The sequence below is a fragment of the Maniola hyperantus genome, chromosome 11, assembly GCF_902806685.2.
Source record: "Maniola hyperantus chromosome 11, iAphHyp1.2, whole genome shotgun sequence".
NCBI classification, from domain to species: Eukaryota; Metazoa; Arthropoda; class Insecta; order Lepidoptera; family Nymphalidae; genus Maniola; species Maniola hyperantus.
In genome coordinates this window covers 10,498,689-10,509,075 of record NC_048546.1, presented here as the reverse complement: position 1 = coordinate 10,509,075, position 10,387 = coordinate 10,498,689, and the positions used below count along the sequence as shown (strand labels likewise).

General features: G+C 37.3%; 1 protein-coding gene across 1 annotated transcript; it reads left to right on the top strand.

Annotated features, from left to right (window-relative positions):
- Positions 1-3,433: 3,433 nt before the first annotated feature.
- Positions 3,434-5,725, top strand: LOC138402955 (uncharacterized). Its single transcript, XM_069501676.1, has one exon. The coding sequence runs from the start codon at positions 3,743-3,745 to the stop codon at positions 5,342-5,344; it is 1,602 nt and encodes a 533-aa protein (XP_069357777.1). The 5' UTR covers positions 3,434-3,742; the 3' UTR covers positions 5,345-5,725.
- Positions 5,726-10,387: the final 4,662 nt, after the last annotated feature.

The following is a 10,387-nucleotide window of genomic DNA, read 5'->3' as shown; positions in this document are numbered from 1 at the left end:
TTATTCACTAAATTTTTCCTTTTATTAGATAGATTGTTGACAGGTTATTTTCATTATTTGCACTTAGGTACTTTGTTAAGTCGATAAAATTAAATAAAATCGATCTAAATCTATAAAGGTTTAGTGTTACTATTTACCACAGTGATTACACATTTATATACATAACCTAGTGTATTTTACTACATAGGTATCATAGGTATATTGAAATTATTCGATGCTGTACACTGTGTATGACTGATAGGGGATCACGAGAAAACTTTTAAAGTATCTGCCGTTTTCGTTATTTCACTGCTGAATCCCGAAAAAAAATATTTCTTTTACCTGAACGGTGAGTTTTAAAGACAGTAGGGATTTGCTCCGTTAAATAAATAGTCGCAAGCGGCTTAGAACTCAGAAGACTTACAAATTGTTTTTTGAGTTGACATAACATATTGGTTGGGTTACACTTCTAAATTTAGCGCGTAAATCCATGCCTAATATTTTTAAGTGTAAGTGCATAACCAGTCAAGTTTCAGATTTAGTATTTTCTTAATTTATAATCTGATAATTGGTATATAATAAGTAGGTAGGTAAGTAAAACAAATTCTTTGACTAAGGTTGCCAGCTCTCGGGTCCCCGGTTGACTCCATAACCCTTTTCTAAAGCTCAAAAAGAGCTTGAGCCCCCGGGCCCCACGGCCCCAAGGTCTCCGCAAAAATTATAAATAGTTAAATAGGTACCTAAATACAATAATATATAGAATACTTGCATTCAGAATGGTTGTTTCACCAATGAGTTATAATAACTTATAATGCACAATTGAAGTATTAACTTACATAGGTACCTACTAGGTGCGATTAAGTTACATACTATAGGTTCGAGTATAACGCGAGCAAATGTGTTGTGCCAAGTCAGCGCCAGGTGGTAGTGAAACGAGTATGTCTACTTATTTCTTTTAGTACTTGTAAAAACCATCATTTCAACTTGTGATGTAAGCTGCCTTATAAACTACTAGGTGATGTCCGCGATTTCATCCGCGTGGATTTTCAAAAAATCCTGTGAAAATCTAAAACTTCGCTTAGATTTCCCGAGATAAAAAGTAGCCTATGTCCATATCCAGGATACAAGTTATCTCTTTACCAAAAAGATGATGACATTTGCGACTTTGTTCAAGTGGAATCAGATTTTTTAATAATCCCGTAGGAACTCTTTTGTTTGCCGGAACAATAAAACCCTATGTCCGTTTAAGCAAGTGATAAGTATTTAATTGTTTAAAACGGACATAACTTAGAAAAGTTACGTGCGTAGGTATAGGTTGTACTCCGCGACAGGTTGAGATCGCAATCGGGGTGGGGGCGCCCCGCACACCCGCACAACCCCCGCGCTAATCCGGTGCAGAATAGTGCGGGTGACGTGCGGGGCGTGCCCCCGAATTATACCCCGATTGCCATCTCGACCTGTCGCGTACTATACGTGGCCGGGACACAGAATATAGGTATAATACCCCTTCCATCATAGACTGCATCGTCACTTACCACCAAGTGCGATTGCAGTCAAGGGCTAACTTGTATCTGAATAAAAAATAAATAAAACTTATAATAAAATTTCTATGTAAGTACTCGGGATCAAACCCCCGACCTTCCGAATGGCAAACCGAGGTCTTAACGACTTGACGATCATAGCGCACCGCTCTTCTCAATATTAAAGCAGTGGGTGACCATCCTATCGATACGAGACACGCATAGATTGTAGTACCTAAGTAGATTGCAACGGAACTTGTTGCGTAACGAAAAAGCGTCATACGATATTTGACGAAAAACATGCGTAGAGTAGCAACACAAAGAGTAGTAACAAGTTGGAGATTTCCTGTTTTACTCACCCACCCATCTGCCAACAAGAAATCGCTCAAAAATATCGCGTTACGTTTGTATTTGTACACAAGTTATGAAAGGCACGGATGTTAAGCTTTGGGAGATTCGGGACGCCTTTTGGAGCTTTTTGGGGTTCTGTAAAACGGAAAATGTGACCCTCATAGAACACTTTGTTGTCTTACTATTACGCCTCATGCCCCTTTTTTGAAAAAAAATTTGATAAAAATTTACTGAATAATTGTCCACGTATTTTCTAAAATATTAAAAGTTTACTTTAGGACTTAAAACCTAAGAGTTACATAGCTAATGCCGCCGCGCCGCGCTGACGTTGTTTGGCACAAAATCAGTACTTTTGGCAGAAGTGAAGGTAAAATCCGAAATTCAATGTTTTTGAGGCGGTCAAAAGTTTTAACCAAATAAAATGTGTTTCTGTGGTACTTACACATATTATGATAGATATGAGCCTTTGAAACTTGAAAAAATTGCTACAAAACGGAAAAGTTTAGGTTTATACCTTAGCAGAATTAATATTTATATTGATTATTCCAGTTTGTAGTAATTAAAAAAAAACAGATTATTGAACTTATCATGTGCATACCAGATACCAGACACCACAGATTTATTAATTACAGAACCCTCGATGCACGAGCCTAACTCGCATTTCACCGTTTTTTTTCAACCGCCAAGAGATATTGAATGTCTGAGGGCAATTAATGATTTAGAATACTGGATGGTTCTATGGGCGTGCTGCTGAGTTCCGACCGGAAAACTTGGCACAATATGTGTAATACGATATACGAAGAACCACCTGTACCTACTTGCGTTGCTACCAAACAAATCGTCTGCGAATATTCGAATTTTTATTTGCTTAAGATCATTATCTTCTGATATATACCTAGGGTCGCCAGGTCGTTAAACCTAATAGCCGGACAGACCAGCCAGTTTGGCCGGACATTTGGGTAGAAAGGCCGGACACTCTACATTATTGAGGATTTTGTGTCTTAGTATTAATAGGTACGACAAAAAAATTGTATGTAAAATCAAGCTTTTTTATTATTGTCATAAATCTTGTTGTCAGGCGGCACTGCCGCCTGCGGGAGCGACCGACAGTCGACCCGCATGCGCTCGGCCGCGGTCGTTTGTGAAATGTAAAAAGCCCAACAAAAGCCTGACAAGCCGGTCACCGTTTATTTGGCCGGACACGCAAGCCTACCTATGTCCGGCTTTATCCGAACGCCTGGCAACTCTATATACCTAATAGAGTGTTTTTTTTCATTACGAATCAATAAACTTGCTTATGTTTAAAATGTAATAAGCTCTTAATAATACGCATTTTTTTGACTAAGTACTTGTAATTTGTAATTTTTTTATTATTATGTTGTGCCTGCAATTATAATTTTGTTGGCATGCCCAATTTTGAAAGCGAAACATTTTATGCTGCGTTTCTGTAACTCTCCCGTAGTTTGACGTGTGCGTTGATAGATCAGTCGGTCAGTCAGTCGGTCAGCCACCTTTTCGTTTTATATATTTAGATTAGTATAGATTGAACTTTGATGAAACTTTATACCTACTTACAGTACGCGCGGCGAGAGTTTGGCTTTGACCGTTATTGCGCAGAAATCAGAAATTGGGTATCAACGGGCAATTAGTGGGGTGCGGGGCGGGTGTGTAGGCGCACGCGGTGCTCTGATTGGCGCTCCACTGCTCCAGTCGTTCCCTGCCTCTCGCATCGATACGACGTACCGCGCACTCGTGTTGTACAATCACGTTCACAAGTGAATTGCTATTTTCGTTAATTGTTTATTGTTGTCGATTGTTATTATTTGTTGAGTTTGTTTGTTTAAGTTTGTCAGTTAAGTTTTTTTTGTTAAATATTAAAAAGTGATTTGAAAATGCGTAAAAAAAACATTGTTTTAAAAAGGCAAGCACGGAAAATGATATATGACGTGAATTGCTTTTTAAAGAAAGAAGCTGACGAATGTGTCGATTCATTGAAGCAAATTCGAAGTCAGATTGAGGAAGTTGCTTCTTTACTCAGTCAGTCGGAGAATAACCAAACTATACAGACTATGCAGGTAATGAAAACGGAAACTGTTTCTAAATTAAATTGTGTAGTCAGTAAATTAGCTAAAATTCAAAAACGGACATCGGAGGCCACTAAGACTTCAATTGGAACTGTAAAAAATATCGCAAATCAAGCCAAGAGTTCCGATTTGCTAATTACTTTCAGAACACCTGGAAAAAAACGTCCCAGAGCTAAACCAGTTACGAATATTGATAATTTTGACCAAGGTATTATAAAAAGATGTATACACAATTTTCACAAGACGAATAATGAACTTCCCACCATTGGGAAACTAAAAAAGAAACTTGAGGAAGATATAAACTTTAAAGGGTCAGAAACAAGTCTTCGTGTAATTATAAAGGAGTTAGGATTTCGCTGGAAAAAAACAGAAAACAACCGTAAATTACTAATAGAAACATCGAATATCCGATTACAACGCATTGAATATTTAAGTAAAATAAGAAAATATCGACAAGAAGGAAGACCCATTGTTTACACAGATGAATCCTACGTAGATTCATCGCACTCAACAACCAAAGCCTGGAGCGATGGCCCTACGGAAGGACTAAAAAAACCCATTTCTAAAGGACAACGAGTCGTGATAGTCCACGCAGGATCTGAAGCTGGGTTTATACCAAATGCTTTATTAACTTTTAAAGCCGGCACCAAAACAGGGGACTATCACGACAACATGAATTACGAGAATTATGAAAAATGGCTTAGGACACAATTAATTCCCAACCTACCACCCAATTCTGTAGTGGTTGTCGACAACGCTTCATACCACAATAAACAATGGGATTTAGCACCGTCCTCCAATACCAAAAAAGCCGATATGCAGAATTGGCTAACTGATAAAGGCATACAATATGATTCAACAATGCTCAAGCCACAATTGTACAACTTGATAAAAGCTAATAAAGAAAGATTTAAAACTTTTTCAATAGATCAAATTTTAGCAGAAGCAAACCATAGCATATTGAGATTACCGCCTTACCATCCAGACCTCAACCCCATAGAAATGGCATGGGCTACTATTAAACAATATGTAGCTAGCAAAAATGTTAAATGGAATTTACAAGAATGTACCAAACTTATCAAAGAAAAAGTATCCTTAATGGGTGCCCAGGAATGGGGAAAAATATGTAAAAAGGTAAAAGATATAGAAGAAGAGTACGTCAAGAGTGACCATGTAGTTGATTTACTTACCGAGCAATTTATAATTCGCGTCGATGATAATTCCGAAGACGATGATTCTGATGATGGTTATGAAGATGATGATGATGACAACTGCAACCGAGGAAGCCCTGAACCCGGACCCTCAACAAGCAAAAGACGTTGCACAATTTCGTGTCGCGGCAGCACCACTGGACCATGCGGTGATTTCATAGAAGGCGTTAAACCTTTAACTGATTCAGAATCTGAATAGCACTGCTGCTAAGACTTTTTTTTAATGTTAACTTTTGTATTTAATAATTATTTTAAGTTTTCTTTTGTTTGTATGTACCAATTTTACATGTATCTTGGAATAAATAATTTTATTAAAAAACAATTATTTAGAATTTTCATCGCTGTCTCTGTAAACTTTAAAAGGAAATAAACATTTTATATAAGTAAAATAACTATCAATAGTTTTAATAAATGAAGAAGTTTATCTATTTCGTATTATTTTCTAGCATTATTACCACTGTACATGAATTTTGACCCACTCAAATATCCAACCTGGTACATAAAAAAGGAAAAGTATTGTGTGCGTGACAGTACCCATGCGCAGTAATCCCCTCCACCCGAAGGTCAAAGCCAAACTCTCGCCGCGCGATCTGTACTACTCGTGCGCAATAAGTTGAGACCTGGGGGGCGGTGACTCCACAGACGCGTGGTTGTACTGTAGACAAAAATCGGAACGCGTCGTCGTTGCGTGACGTAAGCAAGTACGAGACAAAAAATGGCGTTGTCTACAGTACAACACCGGAGCTTGAGGGGAAGTTACAGGGCAAGCGGGCGGAGGGTTGCATTCCAGGCGAGTCTCAACTTATCGCGCACGGGTAGTAGGTAGTTACTATAAAAATTTTATTTTTAAAATCAGAATTACCTACTAAATTTTTTTCAGGGATGTTGAACATTGGGCAACTTTTGATTATAAATGTTTTTAAGGAGCTGCGTATTTTGTCAATGTTAGCAATTGTCTCATAGACCAAATACAAAGAAAATCTGTAGGATTTGTCCCTATGGTAAAGGCTGTATTGTATTGCATTACGAGTATATTCGTTACGTATTCTCTTGCGGGAGTCCGATCCAATTTAGCAGTGATGTAGACAACGCATACAATCTGTGCAGCTGTCTGAACCTTTCAGCCTTCAGGGGCGAAATTGTAATCCAGTTTGATAACAGAGGTCGCTGTTTCTATGTACCCATGTTCCTATGAAAGTATTTCTGAATTTTTTATTTCGTTAATTTTCTTTTAGCATCTGTTTGAAATTCTATATTCTAAATACGAACTTTATTCTAAAATCTAAATAGCTAGAAAAGTTTGTCTTGTTAGTTTACGGACAAAGTATTCTCCAGAAAAAACTGTCCGGACGTGCAAAGTTCATATAACAGTATTTTCAAAAAATGAAGACAAATTCGTATGCTTGTGTGCGTAACATGAATATACGCGTGTGACGCGTAGCGACACAAAATACTTACATAGGTTTTTTATTTTATTTTATTCTGATACAAGTTAGCCCTTGACTGTAATCTCACCTGGTAGTAAGCAAAATACCACTTAAATTAATAAATAATAGTGTTACGAGAAATATAAATGTAAAATCCAATATTTAATTGAATTGACTCTCTAATCCTACATTAATCATCAAAAGAATAATTTTCAATACCTACTGAAATATTGACAAACTGGCACTAAATAAAATAAACATAGTTAATTATGTAAATGTAGGTAGTTAGGTATCTACAACGAGTATCATAAAATTGATATTTAATTTAAATATATATTATTTAATAAACTAAATAATCCTACCTTATATTCTAATCCAAGCATACATCAAAAGACTACCGTATTATTAACAGATGATCTCCCTGGCGCAGTGGTAAGCGCTGAGGTCTTATTAGTCAGAGTCCTGGGTTCCACTCCTGGCATGGGTTTGGATTTTTATAATTTCTGAATTTCTGGTTTGGTCTGGTGGGAGTCTTCGGCCGTGGCTGGTTACCACCCTACCGGCTAAGCCGTGCCACCAAGCGATTTAGCGTTCCGAAACGATGCTGTGTAGAAACCAAAGGTATATATGGGTGGTATATATGGGTAAACCTAAGGTAGGATATAATGGGTTAAATAAAAACTGCCATACCCCTTCTGTTAGCCCACTTCCATCTTAGACTGCATCATCACTTACCAGCGGGAGATTGCAGTTAAGGGCTAACTTGTATCTGAATAAAATAAAATATATAATAAATATATCGAGAATTGAAATGCAAATACTGACCAACAACATTTGTAACAAGTGTAGGTATACACCGTCCGTAATACTGTGGTAATACTTACCTACTATTTTTAATTTGACAGTTTGGCAGAGTGACCTTAATCACATTTTTTATCGATTTGATTTTGCATACATTTTTCTATTTTGAAATAAAAAAGGTCAGTATAGCTTATATAGTTATAGCTTGTCTTTCGACAATCTTACTTTTTTTAAGATAATCATTATTTTAATCAGGTAAGGAATTTGACAGACCTGCAGTCAAATATAAAATATAAATAGGTGTGGCACTGCTGAAAGCCGCAAAGCAAAATAAGAAAAAGAAATATAAATAGCGGGTGGAGTATTATAGTCAGTGGCTATAGTAAATTCAACTCTTATGGGTGGTTTGATAGTATAACTATTTATTGACTTAGGATCTTTGATCTAAGCTTAGTACAAATTAAAAGTATAAATTTCAGTATGTTATGGGACTGAGCGAGTATTTGTATGGACAGTCAGTCTCAAAATCCTTTTAAATGAGAGTCCCGGCTTGTGTAATAATAGTGTAACCAAGATTGTAGAACAAGTAGGTAGGATATTCGAATTTATTTAATACTAGATGATGCCCGCGACTTCGTACGCGTGAATTTAGGTTTTTAAAAATCCCGTGGGAACTCTTGAATTTTCCGGTATAAAAAGAAGCCTATGTCCTTCCCCGGGTTGCAAGCTATACCTCTGTAACAAATTTCGTTAAAATCGGCTGAACGGATCGGCCGTGAAAAGCTAGCAGACAGACAGACAGACGGACAGACATACAGACACACTTTCGCATTTATAATATTAGTATGGATTTTTTAATTGATTACTTTTTTGGTTGTGGTTGAAACTGCGCTGTAGGTATTTGATTTTAATAAATTATTATCTATCTTAGATGCGGTAAGCAGTACCTTGGTATTTAAAGCTATCTTTTCCAGCTTTCATGTCGCGTGCCATAAGTGTTTTAACTCTGCAAAACTAAGTCAGTCTATCCCTTTATATTTAACGCGGATACATATTTTAAAGTATGGGTATCACGACCACCGCGAACTACCATAAGTTAATTAGCTTGTCATACGTATTGCATATTAACGACGTACACAAGCGTATTACTTGACTATCGTCAATAAACAATATTTAAATACGTTAATCGAACTTGATCACGTTCTGTAAGCACACCCACACGGCGACCATAGTGATAAATAACTGAAGCATTTATGAGGACATAAAGTGTTGTAGTGAACGTTTTGCATTGCTACGCATCGGGGGACGGGTAAAACGAAGCATTCGACTTTCGCGCCACGTTTTGACGGACCGAAACGGAACAAGCGGGCAGACTGTAGAGAGGACGTAATTATGTATAATTATGTAATGTTAAAAAAATTGTATTCATTTTAAAAACTTATTTAATTATAATATGTAATATATATTTTGTCTAGAATTTATATTGGATTGAATTTGTATAGTTGTTTGATGGTCTCTGTGGCACAGTTTGCAAGCAATTGGCCTCAAGTTCAAATTCCATTGGGAAAGTTCTAGGAAACTAAATGACAGAACAAAAAGCAATTTACTATTATGGGTAGATTTTTTCGGTCATTTTTGACAACCCTACCGGCAAAGCGAAGCTCAGTCTGATAAATGACGATAGTGGTTTTTGACAGACAAAGCCAACTGTGAAAATAAGATGAATTCTAAAGAAACTGCTACCATCAACCTTTGACCAAATACTTCATCCTATTTACATTCCGATCACACTGTCATGTCATAGTTTAAAAGACACAATCGCACTATCAAAAAGACAATGGCCCCATTAGGATACGAGTGAATTCGTCTTACAAAGGCCGCATGCATAGGGTTGCCAGGCCCTAAAATACAAAAGCTGGACTCCGTGCTGTGTTAAGCCAGGAATATTGTCCTAGAAAGTCAGACATAAGTGCCCTTTCTAATAGCCTAACATACCTTTTTAAAGCCGGACATAGTTTTGTTAAGCTGGACATCCCCACTATCCCCACTTCTATTAATATTATAATTGCGAAAGTGTGTTTGTTTGTTGGTTTGTCCTTCAATCACGCCACAACAGTGCAACGGATCGACGTGATTTTTTGCAGGGTTATAGTTGAGAACCTGGAGACGTAGGCTACTTTTTATCCCGGGAAAACAACCAGTTCCTGCGGGATAGCAATTTATGCCGAAACAGAGCAACGGATCGACGTGATTTTTTCATGCGGATGAAGTCGCGGGCATCAGCTAGTAACTTTTATAATGAAAAAACGGTTACGTATTTTGTTCCGAACCACAGATCAGCATGTTCCGTAAAGCTTCGCTCGCTCTGCGGGACTGCGTGTAACGTGTTCTGCTGACAAAAAGTCTAACAAAAGCCCGACCTAGGCCAGACATGTAAATATTTGGTCGGACATGACTGAAATACGCGAAACATGTCTGGCTAGTCAGAAGCTTGGCAACCCTACACATGCATCCTTTTCCCGCGCTATCGCTCTCAAAGCCGCCGCCATGTTTGCATTTCGATCCGCAAGGAACCTGTGTTTAAGTTGACTCGGGAATTATATCGCAGCGATTAGTGTAATAACTGGTCGGCTCAGGACTTTTTCTTGTTTCAGCCATGTGTTCTGACGTACGCTTTCGATCGCCCTTGGTACCTGGAGAGTTGAGACCCGCCGAGTTCATTGTTTTCACATCACTAAAATTGTTATTCTTTTATCATATTATAATACTTTGTGCTTTTACCGTTGATTAAGTATATTAATCTCACGAAAAATATTTAGCTAAGTACCTATTTATTTATAGGCAAAAAAGGTTTATAAATTGACTTTTTACTTAAAAAAATGAACACCTCCGCTCTTTAAATGAATAAAAAAATAATAATGGCAAGTGATGAAATAAAATATTCCATAGATAGGTAGGTAATATAAGTTAGATATGAGCACTCTATCATGAAGATTTGTTACTTTACTATCGGT

Coding starts and splice junctions, on each gene's coding strand:
- LOC138402955 (XM_069501676.1), top strand. CDS start 3,743: ATGCGTAAAAAAAACATTGTTTTAAAAAGGCAAGCACGGAAAATGATA.